The sequence below is a fragment of the Trifolium pratense genome, linkage group LG1 (genome assembly GCF_020283565.1).
Source record: "Trifolium pratense cultivar HEN17-A07 linkage group LG1, ARS_RC_1.1, whole genome shotgun sequence".
NCBI classification, from domain to species: Eukaryota; Viridiplantae; Streptophyta; class Magnoliopsida; order Fabales; family Fabaceae; genus Trifolium; species Trifolium pratense.
In genome coordinates, this window is record NC_060059.1 from 3,033,024 (window position 1) to 3,054,631 (window position 21,608).

General features: G+C 33.2%; 3 protein-coding genes and 1 long non-coding RNA gene across 5 annotated transcripts; 3 read left to right on the top strand and 1 right to left on the bottom strand.

The window, feature by feature from the left end:
* Positions 1 to 91: 91 nt before the first annotated feature.
* LOC123912568 (amino-acid permease BAT1-like) lies at positions 92 to 6,215 on the top strand. 2 transcript variants are annotated; one of them, XM_045963230.1, is made up of 8 exons: positions 92 to 689; positions 781 to 1,041; positions 1,195 to 1,213; positions 1,346 to 1,565; positions 1,784 to 1,965; positions 2,193 to 2,482; positions 2,577 to 2,706; positions 3,331 to 6,215. In XM_045963230.1, exons 1-8 carry the CDS (start codon positions 577 to 579, stop codon positions 3,676 to 3,678), a joined length of 1,563 nt encoding a protein of 520 aa, XP_045819186.1. In that variant the 5' UTR covers positions 92 to 576; the 3' UTR covers positions 3,679 to 6,215. The 2 variants fall into 2 exon arrangements, with proteins under 2 accessions (XP_045819186.1, XP_045819187.1); XM_045963231.1 differs by having other exon boundaries at positions 3,420 to 3,778.
* LOC123912594 (amino-acid permease BAT1-like) lies at positions 5,803 to 9,841 on the top strand. Its single transcript, XM_045963232.1, has 9 exons — positions 5,803 to 5,936; positions 6,647 to 6,795; positions 6,887 to 7,147; positions 7,301 to 7,319; positions 7,457 to 7,676; positions 7,900 to 8,081; positions 8,309 to 8,598; positions 8,693 to 8,822; positions 9,344 to 9,841. Exons 2-9 carry the CDS (start codon positions 6,683 to 6,685, stop codon positions 9,689 to 9,691), a joined length of 1,563 nt encoding a protein of 520 aa, XP_045819188.1. The 5' UTR covers positions 5,803 to 5,936; positions 6,647 to 6,682; the 3' UTR covers positions 9,692 to 9,841.
* Positions 9,842 to 12,724: 2,883 nt separating this feature from the next.
* Positions 12,725 to 17,649, top strand: LOC123897356 (amino-acid permease BAT1 homolog). The gene is made up of 8 exons (XM_045947961.1): positions 12,725 to 13,006; positions 13,098 to 13,358; positions 15,734 to 15,752; positions 15,884 to 16,103; positions 16,209 to 16,390; positions 16,558 to 16,847; positions 16,945 to 17,074; positions 17,204 to 17,649. Exons 1-8 carry the CDS (start codon positions 12,912 to 12,914, stop codon positions 17,543 to 17,545), a joined length of 1,539 nt encoding a protein of 512 aa, XP_045803917.1. The 5' UTR covers positions 12,725 to 12,911; the 3' UTR covers positions 17,546 to 17,649.
* On the bottom strand, positions 17,407 to 18,535 carry LOC123897365. Its single transcript, XR_006805001.1, has 3 exons — positions 18,271 to 18,535; positions 17,768 to 17,881; positions 17,407 to 17,528 (listed from the first exon to the last, which is right to left on the bottom strand). It is a non-coding gene; the product is annotated as an uncharacterized LOC123897365 (long non-coding RNA).
* Positions 18,536 to 21,608: the final 3,073 nt, after the last annotated feature.

Sequence of the window (21,608 nt, forward strand, 5' to 3'; positions counted from 1 at the left end):
TGGATCGGAAATTTTTTATATACTATATTTTTTTCAAAACATATTTCTCCTTTATGTCAATGTTCATCTATATTAATTAATGCATGGATGATTGATAATATCGTATTATTAATTAATAAAACATTGCTTAATAGTGTATTGATGTAAATAATATTTATTTTATTATTATTAAGCAGCTGTACAATTTATTTACATTGATTAAGTTACTATTTATTTATATTTATTTGTATTAGGTTTATATAGTAGAGCAGTGCTAATCTCTATAATGAAATTCATGTCTGCTATATTAAAAGCTAAGTGTGCCGACATAGTGAAGGCAGCTGAGTGTAGGTTTGACTATATTGGTGTGAGTATGATAGATTTAGGACTTTAGGACAAAAGAGACAATTTAAAGAAAGCAACTCATCAATAATTTTTAAATGTTGGATGAATAAATCAACTACTATGATTTATACAGTATTATGTACTCATCTATAAATAAGACAACATTCTTGAAAACAAGAAAGACACTTTGACTATTTGCCTACTATTTATTGACAGCAAGAAAGCTAGACGGTTTGCTCTGACACACAAAACATGACACTCCCATCTCATGTAGATGTGGTTACTAATGGAGATGCTTCCTTTGATTCTGGCCATAACCGTCTTCTTCAACTTGGTTACAAACAAGAACTCAAGCGCGATCTCTCGTAGAGATTCTATCTTTTTTTCTTTCCTTCTTTCTTTATTCTTTCATTTTAACTTTTGGTTTGGATTCATTGGAGTTGATTGTCAATGCAGGTTGGTTTCAAATTTTGCACTTTCTTTTTCTATTTTATCAGTGCTAACTGGTATCACCACCCTTTACAACACTGGTTTGAACTATGGTGGCCCAGTTTCCATGCAATATGGTTGGTTTTTGGCTTCTGCTTTCACCATGCTTGTTGCACTTTCAATGGCTGAAATTTGTTCAGCTTTTCCAACTTCTGGTGGTCTTTACTATTGGAGTGCCAAACTTGCTGGTCCCAAATGGGCACCTTTTGCCTCATGGATTACTGGATGGTAAACAAACTCAAATTTTTCTTAGCCAGATATCTTGAAACTTAAGTTTATTCCTTAATAAACAATGCAAGTTTAATTCAAAGATATACTTCCATATAGCTTTTCTACATTCATTTATCTGATGCACCCTGCATTGTTTTGCTTTTCTCGCAGGTTCAATATTATTGGCCTGGTATTGTTGAGAAGTCAAATGTTCTAGAATTCAATATCCTCCATTTTTCATTGCGTGGTCAAACATGTGTGGGATTTAAGATTGCTAAAAATCATTTTGAAGCTGTAATTTTGTATTCCTTTTCATTTTCAGTGGGCAGGGACAACAAGTGTAGATTTTTCACTTGCACAACTCATTCAGGTCATCATTCTCCTTAGTACTGGTGGAAAAAATGGCGGTGGATATGTAGCATCTAAATATGTAGTTCTTGCTTTCCATGGTGGGATTTTGCTTCTTCATGGTTTAATAAACAGCCTTCCTGTTTCGGTCTTATCATTCTTGGGACAACTCAGTGCTATCTGGAATGTTTTAGGTAAGAAATTCCATTTTTGATTTTTAGAACAAAACAATGTTTTAAAAACCGAATCAAACATCAAACTGGCAAGGTTGAACCATCTAAATAACCGAACAGTAGTAAAGGTTGGTTCATCGAGTCAATGTTCAACCGGTTTGGTTCGATTTTTAAAGCATTGAGACAAAGACTCTCTTTTTTTTCTTTTCAATTACTAATAGGAATGGGGTATTTTTTAGGTGTTTTTGTGCTTATGATTCTCATTCCATCTGTTGCAACTGAAAGGGCTAGTACCAAGTTTGTTTTCACTCATTTCAATGCTGATAATGGGAATGGAATCAATAGCAGACCCTACATGTTTCTCTTGGGACTTCTAATGAGTCAGTATACCCTTTCGGGCTATGATGCATCAGCTCATATGGTAAATCCTTTTTACACTTTTTCTTCATTTAAGTGTTGTCAATTGCATATCAGAGAAAATAACAGTTTTTTTCAAATTTCGCTATGCAGTAATTGCTATTTTACAATATTTTGTAGGAAATATCTGTTTTGTGGAACAATAGCGATTTATTTGAATTCCGCTATGTAATAGCATTATAGCACCACTATAGCCACTATTTAACAACACCGCTTCCTCTGCATTTTCAGACAGAGGAAACTAAAGGTGCTGATAAGAATGGACCAAAAGGAATTATAAGTGCTGTTGGAATATCTATTATTGTTGGATGGGGTTACATAATAGGTATTACCTATGCAGTTACTGACATCCCTTCCCTTTTGAGTGAAAATAATGATGCTGGTGGGTATGCAATTGCTGAGATATTTTATCAAGCATTCAAGTCAAGATATGGAAATGGAGTTGGGGGTATTATTTGCTTGGGAATAATTGCTGTTGCCATTTTTTTCTGCGGTATGAGCTTAGTTACCAGCAATTCAAGGTAACAAACTCACTGTAGGTGCTCTCAGTGTGCTTTCCATACATGAGGGATCAAATTTTTGTATGGTTACTTATGATGGTTAAAATTCTTACAGGATGGCTTATGCTTTCTCAAGAGATGGGGCCATGCCATTTTCATTGTTGTGGCATAAAGTTAACAAGCAAGATGTCCCCATATATGCAGTTTGGCTTTCTGTTTGTATATCATTTTGCATGGCCCTAACGGTATGTATTTTATTATATAAGATCTCTTTTTTAATAAACTGGAAATTAAGCGTCCGTTTCCTTTGTGGAAACACTTTTTAATTACATTTCACAGGAACGAGGTTGATCACCACTTATTATACCTGTACTCATTTTCTATCTCCTAGGTGCACCTCTTGCACATTACATAATTAGGTTAAACAATTTAGAGCAAATATTGTGTGAAAGAAATGAGAGGGAATTTCCCTATGAGATTTTCATACGTTGGGAGAGTGGTGGAAATTGCTCTGTGAGATTTTCAGACACAGGTCAATTTCTATTCTCTTGTACAATATTTGCTCCAAATAGTTTAACCTATTTCTAAAATGGACAAGATGTACGAAGGAGATGAAAAATGACTACACATAGGAGAAGTGGTTAGTCACAAGTTCCCGACACTTTTATAACATTACAGACACATGTGTATTTTTGTAATATAATGTGGGAAAAAGAGTAACGGAGTACACATAATGAGACTTAAAAGACCGACATATGTCGGAGAAATCTAAAGCACTAATCTGATACAATTAAACAACTTAAAGACATGATTGCCTTGATTTTATTTATGTCACATGTCTAACACTATTTGAACTACTTATACTGCAGTCTCTTGGAAGTTTAGTGGCATTTCAAGCCATGGTATCCATAGCATTAATTGACCTATACATTGCTTATGCCCTTCCTATCTTCTTTAGGGTGACCTTGGCAAGAAAGTCTTTTGTTCCAGGGCCTTTCAACTTGGGTCGTTATGGAATCATTGTTGGTTGGATTGCAGTTATTTGGGTGGTGATCATTTCCATTTTGTTCTCATTGCCTGTTGCATACCCAATAACAATTGAGACACTTAACTACACACCTGTTGCACTTGGATGTTTGACCATTCTTGTACTTTCTTACTGGTTCATCAGTGGTAGGCATTGGTTTAAAGGACCTATAACCAACTTAGAACACTGAAGGTTGTGTATACTTAATATTTTAGTATATTGAACACATTTTAATTATAAAATATTTTTAAAACATTATATATGCAATTTATTTTGTCTATTATATGCTATTGGATATCTCTGTGACCATGTATCAATTTACTTGTTAATTTGTTTACGAGATAAATTTATATGCGCCAACATGGTCTAAAATACTTCTACACATGCATTTAATCAAAATTTCTCTCTATGATAAATACTTATATACTGAGTATTTGCAAAGAGATATTACGGAGTGATGTTATTGGATGCATGTGTAGAAACGTTTTACGTATACAAATTAATTATTTTATATCCTTTACTTTTTGGCCATAGAGAGAAATAGTAGTAATTATTTTGTGTTGATATGAATGAAGAACTGTGGCATTCATAAGAATCTTCAGTTACAGTTTGTTAGAGTTTAGCTACTTGTATATATAGTAGAATGTAACAGATTCTTCATTCATTCATTCATTCAATAATCAAAGTTAATCTTTCTCTATTCTCTCTTTTCCTCACAATGTTGAGTTTGTTTTTCACTACCATCCATAACTTCATGATGGTATCAGAGCTCTTCTGAGCTCTGCTGCGCATCGCTTTCTCTTTGCCATGGCTCGTGGTGGTCATAGCAACACTGCCGGTGGTTCTTCCACCGTGCTTTACTCCGATCCGTCCAATAATCCCGGCGACATTTACTATGTGCATCCTTCCGATGGTCCTAACAGCATTTCGGTGAAGCCAGTTCTTACACATTCCAACTATCAAGTTTGGGCTCGATCTATGCGACGAGCACTTGGAGGTAAGAACAAATTCGAGTTTGTTGACGGTTCTATTGAAATTCCTACTGAGTTTGATCCGAATTTCAAAGCTTGGAATCGCTGTAACAACTTGATCCATTCTTGGATCCTCAATTCAGTTGAAGATTCAATTGCTCAAAGCGTTATTTTCCTTGAAAATACCTTGGATGTTTGGAATGAACTCAAAGAAAGGTTCTCCCAAGGTGAAATTTTTTCGCTTAAGCAAGAATCGCGTTCAGTTTTTGAGTTTTTCACTGCACTCAAGTCTTTATGGCAAGAGCTTGAGGCTTATATTCCTACACCTGTATGGTTCTTGCCCTATGAGGTGCATATGTGAATCTGGAGTTCGTAATGCAAAGAATCAACACGCAGTGACGCGTTCAATTCGTTTTCTCACAGGCTTGAATGAGCAATTCGATCCTGTGCGTGCTCAAATATTGCTCATGAATCCTTTACCACCTATTAACAAGATATTTTCGTTGGTTATTCAGTAAAAGACAGTATAATTCGACTCATTTGGATGAATCCAAAGTCCTTGTCAATGCTAGGAGAGGGAAGATCTTGATGATACAAAGAGTGTTAAAGGCAATAGTAGCAATGATTCTTTTGGCTTCACCAAGGACCAGTACAACCAGTTAATCAATCTCTTGCAAGCTACAAATGCAAGTGCTTCTAACAAAGCTACAAATGCTTCAACCAAAACCCCAGCCTGTGATCAGAATATTGGTTTTCCTAGTAGGGGGGCATTGTGTTTTTCTTTCAAAATTGTAACAAGGTTTCCAAAGCCTGTAACTGTAGAACTTTTCGTAAGTTAAGTTCATGGAACAGAATGCAAATCTTTCCTTAGATATATCAATTTAGAGTCTATTCTAGATTGGTTTTCTTTTTATGCTACTATGCTTCCTTGTCATCTGAGTAACACTAATTAACTTCTGGACATTCAAATTAAAAGTCAGGAATCATTTAGAAGAGCTTATTTAGAACTTGTTTGAGTGTAGTGACATAAGTGCTTAAATTACTGTTTAGATATATTTGTAAAAATTACTTATAACATTCCAATAAGTTGTTTCTAATTTATTTTCATAATCTACCAGAATTACCTAATGAAATAGCGCTTAATTACGTTTGTTACAATAACTTATTTAATAAGCACTTAATTAAACTATCATCGTATATGTAGGTTGGGGACCTCATGCATATTTCCAGATGTTAGCTGAATCTCGTAATGGTGCTCAGCCGCCCATTATCGATGACAGTCAACTTGCGCAATCCGCAGAGCTTCAGAATGTATCTTTGTATATCCCATCTCAACATGATGGAGATGCACGAGGCAATAGCTGGGATTCAAGCCCCATGTTAGATGGCGGGTTATCACAAAATGCAAGGATGCATTGACTGCCGGAATGACATAGGAAAGAGCACCAGATGTCCATAATCTGTAAAAATTATAGGGGTATGAGAGGTTTAGTTGCAGATAATTGACACTTTGGCATCATTTTCTGTTAAGACAAGTTCAATGTCAACTGGCTTGGTTCTTAGATGGTTGTTGATAGTTGTCTACGTTTCGGCCAACTTATCTGTTTGTTGTCACGTACTGTTTCTTATCCATTTGTTCTGTTCTGTATACGATGAGAATGTTTAGTCGGATTATGAGAATGTTTAGTCAAACCAATGGGATCAAAGTATGCATGATTTTGCTACACGAGAAAAGAATCAAAAGATTGAGAAAACATGATAGTGTGCATGATTTTCCTAAACTCCTTAGATTGTGTCTGAAAAAATTGGATCAGAAATCTTTTACATACTATAGTTTTTTCAAAACATATATCTCTCATGTCAGTGTTCATCTATATTAATTAATGCATGGATGGTTGATAATATCGTATTATTAATTAATAAAACATTGATTAATAGTGAAGCCGGCTGAGTGTAGGTTTGACTATATTGGTGTGAGTGTGATAGATTTAGGACTTTAGGACACATGAAACAATTCATAGAAAGCAACTCGGTGTAAAACTAATAATTTTTAAATGATGGATGAATAAATCAAGTACTATGATTTAGTGATTTACAGTATTATGTAATATGTACTCATCAATAAATAAGACAACATTCTTGAAAACAAGAAAGACACTTGACTATTTGCCTCCTATTTCTTGACAGCAAGAAAGCTAGGCATTTTGCTCTGACATACAAAACATGACACTCCCATCTCATGTAGATGTGGTTACTAATGGAGATGCTTCCTTTGATTCTGGCCATAACCGTCTTCTTCAACTTGGTTACAAACAAGAACTCAAGCGCGATCTCTCGTAGAGATTCTCTCTTTTTTTCCTTCCTTCTTTCTTTATTCTTTCATTTTAACTTTTGGTTTGGATTCATTGGAGTTGATTGTCAATGCAGGGTGGTTTCGAATTTTGCACTTTCTTTTTCTATTATATCAGTGCTCACTGGTATTACCACCCTTTACAACACTGGTTTGAACTATGGTGGCCCAGTTTCCATGCAATATGGTTGGTTTTTGGCTTCTGCTTTCACCATGCTTGTTGCACTCTCAATGGCTGAAATTTGTTCAGCTTTTCCAACTTCTGGTGGTCTTTACTATTGGAGTGCCAAACTTGCTGGTCCCAAATGGTCACCTTTTGCCTCCTGGATTACTGGATGGTAAACAAACACAAATGTTTCTTAGCCACATATCGTGAAACTTAAGTTTATTCCTTAATAAACAATGCAAGTCTAATTAAAAGATATACTTCCATATAGTTTTCCTACATTCATTTATCTGATGCACCCTGCATTGTTTCTCTTTTCGCGCAGGTTCAATATTATTGGCCTGGTATTGTTGAGAAGTCAAATGTTCTAGATTAGAATTCAATATCCTCCATTTTTCACTGCTTGGTCAAACATGTGTGGGATTTAAGATTTCTAATAATCATTTTGAAGCTGTAATTTTGTATTCCTTTTCATTTTCAGTGGGCAGGGACAACAAGTGTAGATTTTTCACTTGCACAACTCATTCAGGTCATCATTCTCCTTAGTACTGGTGGAAAAAATGGCGGTGGATATGTAGCATCTAAATATGTAGTTCTTGCTTTCCATGGTGGGATTTTGCTTCTTCATGGTTTAATAAACAGTCTTCCTGTTTCCGTCTTATCATTCTTGGGACAACTCAGTGCTATCTGGAATGTTTTAGGTAAGAAATTCCATTTTTGATTTTTAGAACAAAACAATGTTTTAAAAACCGAATCAAACATTAAACTGGCAAGGTTGAACCGTCTAAATAACCGAACCGTAGTAAAGGTTGGTTCATCAAGTCAATGTTCAACCGGTTTGGTTCGATTTTTAAAGCATTGAGACAAAGACTCTCTTTTTTTTTTTCTTCTTTCAATTACTAATAGGAATGGGGTATTTTTTAGGTGTTTTTGTACTTATGATTCTCATTCCATCTGTTGCAACGGAAAGGGCTAGTACCAAATTTGTTTTCACTCATTTCAATGCTGATAATGAGGATGGAATCAATAGCAGACCCTACATGTTTCTCTTGGGACTTCTAATGAGTCAGTATACCCTTACTGGCTATGATGCATCAGCACATATGGTAAACCTTTTTTACACTTTTTCTTCATTTTCAATTGCATGACACTTTTTCAAAGAAAATAACAGTTTGTTCAAATTTCGCTATGCAACAGTGATATAGCACCACTATTTGACAATATTTTGTACGAAATATCTGTTTTGTGGAACAATAGTAATATATTTGAGTTCTGCTAGGTTATAGCTATATATCACCACTTATTTAACAACAATGCTTCCTCTGCATTTCAGACTGAGGAAACTAAAGGTGCTGATAAGAATGGACCAAAAGGAATTATAAGTGCTGTTGGGATATCTATTATTGTTGGATGGGGTTACATAATAGGTATTACCTATGCAGTTACTGACATCCCTTCCCTTTTGAGTGAAAATAATGATGCTGGTGGGTATGCAATTGCTGAGATATTTTATCAAGCATTCAAGTCAAGATATGGAAATGGAGTTGGGGGTATTATTTGCTTGGGAATAATTGCTGTTGCCATTTTTTTCTGTGGTATGAGCACAGTTACCAGCAATTCAAGGTAACAAACTCACTTTAGGTGCTCTCAGTGTGCTTTCCATACATGAGGGATCAAATTTTTGTATAGTTACTTATGATGCTTAAAATTTGTTCAGGATGGCTTATGCTTTCTCAAGAGATGGGGCCATGCCATTTTCATATTTGTGGCATAAAGTTAACAAGCAGGATGTCCCCATATATGCAGTTTGGCTTTCTGTTTCTATATCATTTTGCATGGCCCTAACGGTATGTGTTTTATTATACAAGACCCCTTTTTAAATAAACTGGAAATTAAATGTCCGTTTCCTTTGTGAAAACACTTCTTAAGTACATTTTACGGAAACGGGGTTGATCACCACTTATCATACTTGTACTCATTTTCTATCTCCTAGGTGTATCTCTTGCACATTACATAATCAGGTTAAACAATTTCTATTCTCTTGTACAATATTCGCTCCAAATTGTTTAACCTAATTCTGAAATGGACAAGATGTACGAAGGAGATGAGAAATGACTACACATAGGATAAGTGGTTAGTCACAAGTTTCCGACACTTTTATAACATATAAGACACATGTGTATTTTTGTAATATAATGTGGGAAAAAGAGTAATGGAGTACACATAATGAGACTTAAAAGACCGACATATGTCGGAGAAATAAAATCTAAAGCACTAATCTGATACAATTAAACAACTTAAAAGACATGATTGCTTTGATTTTATTTATGTCACATGTCTAACACTATTTGAACTACTTATACTGCAGTCTCTTGGAAGTTTAGTGGCATTTCAAGCCATGGTATCCATAGCAGTGATTGACCTATACATTGCTTATGCCCTTCCTATCTTCTTTAGGGTGACCTTGGCAAGAAAGTCTTTTGTTCAAGGGCCATTCAACTTGGGTCGTTATGGAATCATTGTTGGTTGGATTGCAGTTATTTGGGTGGTGATCATATCCATTTTATTCTCATTGCCTGTTGCATACCCAATAACAATTGAGACACTTAACTACACACCTGTTGCACTTGGATGTTTGACCATTCTTGTACTTTCTTATTGGCTAATCAGTGGTAGGCATTGGTTTAAAGGACCTATAACCAACTTAGAAGACTGAAGTTTGTACCCAATATATATTTAGTAAATTGGGCACATTTTTTATATAAACTATTTTTAAAACTATATATGCAATCTATTTTGTCTGTTATATACTACTGGATATATATTATTTATGATCTATGTGACCATGTCTCAATTTACTTTTTCATTTATTTGAGATATTTGCACTGGCTTTACAAAGTAATGTTATTTGATGCATGTGTAGAAAAAAAATTCTTTACTTTTTTATGGATAGACAAAATGAGAAAGTCACACACAAGTAAAGGAATCGGGATTCAAACATCGATTATGGCGTTCGGCCTAACAATTCGACATTTTTTGTCAATTGAGATAAAACTCGTGGACTTTGAATTACTACTCATTTGATAACCTTTACTTTTTTGGCCATAGAGAGAAATAGTAGTAACTATTTTGTGTTGATATGAATGAAGAACCGTGGCATTCATAAGAATCTTTCATTTTTAGTTTATTTACTCAATAGTCAAGATCCAAGAATCTGACACTGAGAATCAAAACTACTAATAAACAAAGTTAGGAAAATATAATAATCAAGTTGCCAGTTGCCTTGTTTGACTGCTTATTATAGATGACAATTGTTGTTCTCTGACTTTATGCATTGTTCCAAAGTTGCGTGGAATAAGTTGGAGTTGGAAAAACCGAAACACCACATCTAAATCATAATATTTATACACTTTTTTCTTATAAGATAAAATTTAACAAATACAATTTGTCTTATTAAAAGTAGTTTGTTTATTACTAATATAAAATCAAATTAAAATACAAAAATAAGGTGGATATCAATTTTCTGCACGTTTGAATTTGACTTATTTTTTAACTTATGAAAAAAGTTTATTCAAATAAATAAACTTTTATGTTAATTTATAAGTTTTCACTAATAAAAAAAATTGTATTTTTATAAGTTGGAGTTTCATAAACTACCTTGAAAAAAATATAATAATATTTTTTTTACGGAAACATATAATATATAAAAATTTATTTATTTGCATTACTGCATAAGCTTAAAAATAAGTCAATTCAAACCAGTCATAAGTCTTTTCATATTTCTTATGAGTAACATGGATGAGTAAAAAGACTTTCTTCACCTAATTAGGGTCCGCTTGAATTTTACTTATTATTTAGCTTATAAAAATAGTTTACACAAATAAATTAGTTTTTATGTTAATTATTAAGTTTTCATTGACAAAGTTGCATCTTTATAAGTTGTTTTCTCATAAATTATCTTGAAAATGTTATAATAATGTTTATAAAAAATATCTTTTAGTAATATATACAAATTTATTTATTTATATAAATTATTTCGCATAAGCTCAGTAATAAGCAAATTCAAATCAATCCTTACTCAGCCGATAGATTTAGATCATTGATAATGCTCGTAAGGACTGATGTATTGAGACATCAAAGAGCCTAATGAAACACTTTTTTTTGCTCTAATCTATCATATCTCTTTCCACCTTATTTCCATTCATTAATTTTTTTTATTGGATAGGATAGTAACTAGAAATTCAATCCTTAAATAAAATGGATAAGTGTTATGATCTATGTTCGAATTCCAGTCCCCTACATATATAACGCAATGATGCTAACTGAGTTAAACTGACGAAACTCATATTTTATTATATCTTGTTCTAGATTAAATTCATATTAACAAATTCAAATTTTAAATAATTTAAGAATAATCTTTTAAAAGTAATACCCAACGATTTTATATAAAAAAAGAAGTAATACCCTTCGCCTCAAATTATGCCACTTTGATAATTTTACATAAATTAAGAAATACAGTTAATGTGTATGAAAAAAAATTAAGAGTTGAACTTTAAAAAAAAAAAAAATTAAGAGTTACTTTACAAAAATGTTATTCATTAAAGGTATAAAAAAGATAAATTAAATGAATTGAAAAAAAAAAACTCAATAATAAAACTCTATTTATTAAAGGTATAAAAAAGATAAATTAAATGGATTGAAAAAAAAACTAAATAATAAAACTCTATTTATTTTAGTAAACAAAAAAAAAAACTATTTATTTTTTGAAAAAAGATAGGGTAATAAATGCTCCCTCCGGTCCATTTTTATAAAGAATCAACATTTTAGATTCATTAAATAAATAATGTATCTGATCTATAGTATAAATCGGATACATTAATCACTAATTGAACCTAAAAAGTGTAGTAAAAGACATAATAGAAAAAGAAGTATTAAGTCCATGAATCCTAGCTCAACTGGCAAAAATGCCGAAATTGTTAGTGTCGGACGCCATGACCGGGGTTCGATCCCCGATCCGTCCACTTTATGTGTGTGAGTTTCCAATGACTTGTCATTTCGTCTACGTACCTAAAAAAAGAAAAAGAAGTATTAATGACTTATTAAATTACATTAATGGCCATTTAAATAGCAAAAATTCAATTTTTAGGTTTATTGAATAAATGATATATTTAAATTTTAGATTCGTTGAATAACTGATATATTTAGTCTATGTATTAAACATAATATATAAGTTATTCAATGAACCTAAAAAATTAATTTAAAATTGGACAAAATTTAAATGCATGTTTATTGGTTACAATTTAAAATTGTATTTGGTTTAATCCAATGCTAATAAATTATTTTAAATTTGGTTTAATACAGTTTTAAACATTGGACAAAATTTAAATGCAGGTTTTTTTTTTTTTTTTGGTTTATAGAATTTAAATGCATGTTTATTTAGTTTAAATTTGAATTTTTAACAAGTGTTTCTAGGATACTATTTAACATTTACCTATTTTATATGTTAACATTTATATTTATATATTAATAAAAAATAATAATTAAATTAAGTTATTTGAATAATACCCATGCTCAATATGTGACTCATATTTTAAGATAGAGATAATAAAAAATACTGTAATTTCTTGAAAGTCATGTACTAATATGTCATCAAAAGATGATTTTTCAACACCTTTTTTTTTCTTAATAAATGCTCTTAATGAATGAATTGAAAACATTGTTTGCTTAAAAAAAAAAGAATGTTAGAATAAAAACAAAAACATTGTTTGGTAAAAAAAAGTACTGAAAAACAAAAAAAAGATTGTTAGAATCCTCTCTCTCCCCGGGAACGAAGGAGGGAAACGAACGAACACATCTCAAATCTGATAAGCGACAAATCTCACTCTTTCTTTTTACATCGCATTCTTCTTGCCAATCTCAATCGTTCAAAACCAATAATGGCCGTTGACAGAGAATCTCTCACCAATGCTGATTCTGGCCAATCTCGTCTTCACGAGCTTGGTTACAAACAAGAACTCAAACGCGACCTTTCGTAAGTTGTACAGTAACAATTTCATTTCACTGTTTTTTGTTTTTTTGTTTTGATAATAATCATTTTTTTTCTTCTTCAAATTGTTTTTCAGGGTACTTTCAAATTTTGCGTTTTCATTTTCAATAATATCAGTATTAACTGGAGTAACTACACTTTACAACACTGGTTTAAACTATGGAGGTCCTGTTTCACTTGTATATGGATGGCTTATAGCTTCTTTTTTTACCATGCTTGTTGCTTTATCTATGGCTGAAATTTGTTCTTCTTATCCAACTTCTGGTGGTCTTTATTATTGGAGTGCTAAACTTGCTGGTCCCAATTGGGCACCTTTTGCTTCCTGGATTACTGGCTGGTACTATACTCCTACTTCATTTTAATTACCATTAGATTAGGCCTATTTCAATATTACTATGCTATACTATAGGAGTATTGATATTTGGGACATTACTAATGTGTGGTCTATGTTGATTTGATGCTTGATAATCGTACGAAAATGTTGACGACAAATGATGTATGCGCCTATGTTTGGTATTACGGTGGCTAAGCCAGAATCCAGAATCACCGTGATCCACTGTGATTTTTTTTCCTTTTCAAAAGCTACATAGTGTAGCTTATGTGAGATCATAGTGGATCAGTGCAATTCTGGTGTATCCACTGTGATACCAAACATGACGTAGTCACCTTTAAGTAGAACTTGGGTGTCCTCCGCCTCTATGTGTCTGAGGTGTTATTGATGTCGATTCAACGAGATAAAATAATTTTTTTTTTTGAAGAACCTAAATTAGTCCACCCAAATTGGCACCAAAGATAATCGAACCTGAGATCTTAAGGAGGAGCACACTCCCAGGTCCCGAGATAAAATAAATATGAGTTGAGTTTTGAGACACTGATTTTTTATTTTTTTTGGATAGAATTCCGAATGATTTTCAAGCGTGGGTCTACTGTAGATTATATGAGACAATTCCTTATCTAGAATTTACCTTAATATGAAGGGGGGAAAATAACTATTGGGGTTTGGATTAGATTTCTCAAATCTCAATGCAATTTGTAGTAATTTATTGGTGGAATCAGTTTTTGTTACTTAACTCTGTTAGTTGTTAGTACTTGTATCAGTTAGGTAGTACTACTGTAGTAATTGGATGTTAATGTATAATTCTCTCGTTTGTATCTTTTTAATCATAAAGCCGCTATTAGAGATTTTCTCTTTTTCAGGTTTTCTTTCCCTCTTTTTCCCCTCAATTCTGATTTCTTTCATATAAAGAAAGAAACACCTAAAGCCTAACAATACAAAGAAACCATCCCCCCAAAACATAAACAAAGTTCTTAGTAGTGGCAATTCACCTTCACCCTTGACACTAACTATTGTTTTTCATAACAGTGGGCAATATCCTACACTAACTATTGTAATGCAATGCATATTCAACTTTACTGTACTGAAGTAGTAGTACTTAATTAATATGCCACCAAACTCATCCCTTGGTGGACCAGTTGAAGTAATATCAGTACTGCTTGCTAGTATCTTTCATGGTCTAGTCACTCTTGAAGTGCTCAATATAGTATTCATTCAATGAAAGAGTAAATGTTTTCTTGGGAAATTGAAAAACTTAGCATTCTAGGCAAAACTGCACTATGTAATTTAATTTAAAGTTTGAAACAGATCATTTATCTTCTTTTTTTTCTTCCTTTCTGTCAAATTAGTCTTTGATGTTTAAAAATGTCAATAATATTGGACCAGACTTCATTTTTTCATTTGTGCTTTACCAAAAGTCTGTCTTAATCATTTAAAAAAGTATATTACTCCATATTCAATTCACCGAGATAACATCTAAATTTGAAATTACATTGTAATGTCTGTTGTGATATCTAATCCATCGTAATTAAGATGATCTTTTTTAGTTTTTATCCATGATTGTGACTTCGTTGGTGCCAACGAGGTTCTAATTGTGGTGCTGAGTGGTGAAACATTCTTTATAGTATATCATTCAATGATTATGTACATAAATTTGTTGCTCAAAAAAATGTACATAAATTTGTAATAGAAGTGGACTAAGAATGATTATGAGACGATTTTACTTGGGTCTGCTTAGTTTTAAATATTTTGTGTGCCCTGCATAAGTTGCCCAATTATTGTGTGCAGCAGATGAATCAATCTGCTAACTAAGAATTGATATTATTGATACCTAAATTTTGTCATAGAAAGATAATGGTGAAGAATCTCCCCTGTTTTCAATATTTTCCATTAGCAATTTTCATGTTGAATTCATACTTCAGTATACATGCCGAGTAAAAAAGTCACAAAATTTTGAACTGTATATTTTTTATTTAATTATTCAGTAGTATAATTATAAGATCAGCGACAAGATGGAACTTTTATCAAGTTCACTTGCAAAACTGATAGTTATCGATAATAATATGGCACATGACATTAAATCATTTCTTCCCTTTCCACTATTCTTCCCAATTTTATAAGGTAAAATGTTCAAACAGATATTTTTAAAACTTCAATGCTTTTAACCAATAACCAACAAACAATTTTTCATTTCATATGTACTACTGAGTTATACAGATTGATTTTGTTGCTCCTCTCAATGACTGTATCTTGAAAATGAAGCGTTATTGGTTACGTAGTGTGTCAATGTCGAGACTAATAGTAAGATACACTGCTATATTTGCTTTCCTAAACTGACTTCTCTGATTTGTGTTGACTGATTTCTCTATTTTTTGCAGGTTCAATATTGTTGGTCAGGTATTCTTGTGAAGATAAATATTCTAGAATTTCAACATCCTTCACTTTTCACTGCAAGGTCAAACTTGTGTGTGATGTAGATTTCTATAACCCAATCTACACTCTAACTTTTGATTTCTTTCCATTTGCAGTGGGCAGTGACAACAAGTGTAGATTTTTCACTTGCACAGCTCATTCAGGTTATCATTCTTCTTAGTACTGGTGGAAAAAACGGCGGTGGTTATGAAGGATCCAAATATGTAACTATTGCTTTCCATGGTGGAATTTTGGTCCTACATGGTATATTGAACAGCCTTCCAATCTCATGGTTATCATTCTTAGGACAGTTGGCCGCTTTCTGGAATGTTTTAGGTACGAAAAAAAAGAAAACTTCCTTTTCAAGCTTTCTTTTTTAAAATTCAGTACTCTGAGGTAACCCTTTTGTGGGATATCTAATTGGAATGGACAATTTTTTAGGTGTTTTTGTGCTTATGATTATCATTCCATCTGTTGCACCGGAAAGAGCGAGTGCCAAGTTTGTTTTCACTAATTTCAATAGCGACAACGGGGAAGGAATCAATAGTAAGCCGTATATATTTCTCTTGGGACTTCTAATGAGTCAGTACACCCTAACAGGATATGATGCATCAGCTCATATGGTATAATATCCCTTTCTGCTTTTTAATTTCTTTTCCCAGAATTTATTGTCTAGAAAAAGTTTTAGAAATTTCCTTTTTGTGCCATTCATTTTCTTTGATGGATTGAAGTTACTAAATGATTTAGACTAAGATTTCTTGTTTAATGTAAACTTGTAAATTGTATTCAGACAGAGGAAACCAAGGACGCTGATATTAATGGACCAAAAGGAATTATTAGTGCTGTTGGGATATCTGTTATTGCTGGATGGGGTTACATACTAGGAATTACCTTTGCCGTTACCGATATCCCTTACCTTTTGAATGAAAATAATGAAGCTGGTGGATACGCCATTGCAGAAGTATTTTATCTTGCATTTAAGAGAAGATATGGCCATGGATTTGGTGGCATTATTTGCTTAGGAATTGTTGCTGTTGCTATATTTTTCTGTGGTATGAGTTCAGTTACAGCCAATTCAAGGTAACAACAATACCTGCTCTTAGTGAATTTTCCATAAGAGAAGAGGGATTAAATTTGTTTAGTTACTTATTAATTATGATGGTTAAAATTTGTACAGAATGGCTTATGCTTTCTCAAGAGATGGGGCTATGCCATTGTCATCATTGTGGCATAAAGTTAACAGCCAGGAGGTCCCCATAAATGCTGTTTGGCTTTCCGTTATAATATCGTTTTGCATGGCACTAACGGTATGTATTTGTTATCAGATTCCATTTTTAGTATACATGCTGCAAATTTAAACGTTCTCTGATCTGTTGCAAAATGGAAAACTATGATTCTATAACTCAATTCAAACTCTATTCTATTATTGCATACAGTCTCTTGGAAGCATAGTGGCATTTGAAGCCATGGTATCCATAGCAGTGATTGGTCTCTACATTGCTTATGCACTACCTATATTCTTCAGAGTGACATTGGCGCGAAAGCGTTTCGTACCAGGGCCTTTCAATTTGGGCATTTACGGAGTCCTTGTTGGTTGGATTGCAGTTCTTTGGGTGGCAATAATCTCTATACTATTCTCATTGCCTGTTTCCTATCCAATAACCATTGAGACACTAAACTACACACCTGTTGCTGTTGGATGTTTGCTCATTATTGTACTTTCTTATTGGATAATCAGTGGTAGGCGTTGGTTTAGAGGCCCTGTAACCAATATATAAAAGTGAACTTATGCATATATATTTAGTCAATTGGATTTTAATCATTGTTAAGATTTATTTTTTCTATCAATTCATAATGTGCATGTCATAATCTTATGTTTAAATTTGTGCTGTGGATAAATACTATAGCCATCTTGTTTGCACTCGTTACTATTGCCAATTTTATTACTAAGAATTGGACGTAAACCATTGCTTGGACTTGAAATGTGTGAAGACAATTACCTTGAGTTAAGAGATGACAAAGATGGATAACCGATGGAACGCGGTGAATTCATGTTTGAAGCTAGAATCCACACAGGGAGCATGACACTCGGGAAAAAATTGAATTAGAATAATCTGTAACAATGTCATAATTTAATATGCGCAATAAAGTATTAACTCAAACAGCTGCAAAGACTTTGAAACAACAGATCAATAGCTAGAAAGTGTATAGCAAAATATAAAAGAAAGTAATACAAGAAAAAACTAGGAAGGCCTTATTTCATCAAAGGGGTAAAGGGGAGGTACAGAAAATAACCATACATAATTTGCCTCATGACAGAGACATTCTCATTTGCCAGATAATGATAACTAGCATTTACTTTAGAAGTTAACACCATGTGTAAGGCTTTCATAAGTCTCAACACAGTAACAACAATCGATCCAATAATCAATTGCACACCGTACATAAATGTTATTCAAAGATAGATCAAACCAAAGATACACTAGGCGGCGACTACTCATACCATGAAATTAATTCACAAACATAAGAATAAGCTCGAGACCTTTCTCTTCTTACGTGATGCCTGCGGACGAAGAAACAAGTGGCCAACACTGCAGACATAGCTATCAGGAAGATAGATGGAATCGCCATGATAGACCATGCTGAGTTTTCAAAAGTTGGAATGAGCCATGTTTCCACATTAGTCAAACCAGTGTATTTCATTAGTATTTCACCCGAAGTTTTAGATACAAATACCGCATGTATTCTAATACCAGCAGAATTTCCTGCCACTGAAATTCAAAAACCATGAGTCAGAAATTATCAAAATACTCAAATGTGTGTGCGCACACATAAAGAAAACCAGAAGTCAATCCAAAAAGAAATTATCGTGAATAGCATTTCTTCCACTATAGAATTTAAATGATTCCAAAGAATAACACTTCTCTGGAGTAAAACAGACAGTTTTTCACTTTCACATTCCATTGAATATTAGATACCAAAATGTGAACTATCATTCGGAAGTTGTATAGCTCTATTTGTAAGTTATGTACATGCCATGCATCAAGCGGCTCTGCCAAGAATAAGGCTCCATATTCTCCAGACCCTTTAACCAACGGAGCTGATGAAATTACAAACACCAAATTTACATTCTTCATCACCATCTTTTCCCAAATCAAGCACAAATTTAATAACACAAAAGTAAGGAATTTATCTTTGAAATGGCAAGTATAAGTATATGGTTTTTAAAATCACCATCACATTCAAAACAAAAAATCAGAACAACAACATCACATCAAACTTGTGCTCTTCACTTTTTTCATTTTTCCACAAAAGATACACAAATTTAGTAATACACAATCATTAATTTAACTTTAGGGAGCAAAGTATCCGTTAGAAGTACATGAGACTAGTTCCATGCTTTACAGCTTCAACCGTTTGTTGACATATTCCAGAATCATTTCAAAACCTTTTCTCTTCCTCTCTCTAATTCTTTATTTTTCCTTTTTCTTTATTAGATTGGATTTGACTTAAACATAGATTATAGCAAATTTTAATTAATACCCTATCACTAAATGTAATCACAAAGATGAGAAATTTCCAATTAAAACTACTTTGGGAAGTAATGTTTTTTTTTTTTGAAGGAATGGGAAGTAATGATTTATATATTGAAATATAATAACAAGGAAAATTCTATATTCAATTCTATTTGGTAAAAGTTCTTGTCATAAATCCAAGTTCAAACACCCAACATTGATTAGACTCCTGCACTTAGACGGTAGACAGATCAATAGAAACGAAAAGAAAAGAAGAAGAAAAAACCAACAATCATCCCCTTTTAATCTTGTTTCACTTCCTCACTCCCCACCCATATCATAAAGCCAACTTCAAACACCCCAACATTGATTAAGCTCCTGCACACGGTAGACAGATAACACAAACGAAAAGAAAAGAAGAAGAAGAAAAACCAACAATCATCCCCTTTTAATCTTTTTCACTTCCTCGCTCCCCAGATTACATTGTGTCCCTTTTTCTTTAGAGTGTGTTTATACGAGGGTTTCTAGAAATTCAAGGGATTTTAAATACTAGACAATTTTATTGATTCAATTGACTTCCCTTCATTTTCAAATTTCAGTTTTTAGATAAAGTGTTGAAATTCCATTAATCCTAAAATTTTTTGTTTGGATAATGTCATTGAATTTCTTTCATTTAATTTTATTTATTTTAATAAAAGCGACCATAAACCTAAAATTAGCCGAAAAAGTTAAAATCGAAGATAAACGCTAAATCGGCCGAAAATCCAAAAAATCGGCAGCAAAAACCTAAAATCGGCCAAAAGCCCAAAAATCGAATATAAACCCTAAAATCGCCGAAAACCCAAAAAATCGGCAGAAAAACCTAAAATCGGCCAAAATTCCAAAAATCGACAATAAACCCTAAAATCGGCCGAAAAACCAAAAATCGACCGAAAACCAAAAAATCGGCCGAAAACCTAAAATCGGCCGAAATCCAAAAAATCGACTATAAACTCTAAAATCGGCCAGCAACCCGAAAAATCAGCAGAAAAACCTAAAATCGGCAAAAAACCCAAAAATCGACTATAAACCCTAAAATCGACTATAAGCCCTAATATCGGCCGAAAAATGGGTTTATAGTCGATTTTAGGTTTTTCGGCCGATTTTGGGGTTTATAGCCGATTTCAGGATTTTGGGTCGATTTTAGGTTTTCGGACGAGTTTTTTGGGTTTAGGGACGGTTTTAGATTCTTCGGACGATTTTTTGGATGTTGTCCGATTTTGGGTTTTCGGTCGATTTTTGGTTTTTCGGCCAATTTTTTGGGTTTTCGGCCGATTTTAGGGTTTATAGTCAATTTTTGGAAATTTGGCCGATTTTAGGTTTTTCTGCCAATTTTTCGGGTTGCCGTCCGATTTTAGGTTTTATAGTCGATTTTTTGGATTTTGGCGGATTTTAGGGTTTCGGCCGATTTTTTGGGTTTTCGGTCGATTTTTTGTTTTTCGGCCGATTTTTTGGGTTTTCAGCCGATTTTCGGGTTTATAGTCGATTTTTGGAATTTGGGCCGATTTTAGGTTTTTCTGCCGATTTTTCGGGTTGCCGGCCGATTTTAGGGTTTATAGTCGATTTTTTGGATTTTGGCCGATTTTAGATTTTCGGCCGATTTTTTGGGTTTTCAGCCGATTTTAGGGTTTATTTTTGGAATTTTTGCCGATTTTAGGTTTTTCTGTCGATTTTTTGGGTTTTCAGCCGATTTTAGGGTTTATAGTCGATTTTTGGGCTTTTGACCGATTTTAGGTTTTTTCTGCCGATTTTTTGGATCTTCGGCCGATTTAGCGTTTATCGTCGATTTTAGGTTTTTCGGCTAATTTTAGGTTTTACGATCAATTAGTAATTTTTAAAAGTTTATAGCGAAGAAGAAATTTCAAATTCTTTGGTTTTAGGTGTCATTTTGAAATTCTCTAAATTTAACTTGAACAAAATACTTCATAAATTTCCAGCATTTTGAAAATTCTTCAAATTTTCATCCAAACAATGGAATTCACCTCAAATCATTTGAATTCCCTCAAAACATTACTTTACCTCAAAAAATTTCTCCATCCAAACACACTCTTAGTACTCCCTCCACCACGAGCTTCAGCAATAGAGTTGGAAATCAAAATTTTGAATGGTTCACTTTGTAATTCTTCACGGACTACATCTCTAACCATATCACGGCTTCTCACTATAATATTTTCCTCCGATTGTTTTAACGCAGCAACAAGGCAATCCTTCGTCAAAACAGCCAATGTTCCCTTCTGCCCAGGCACCAACTCAGATCCCTCTGCCTCTGCCTCTGCCTCTGCCTCTG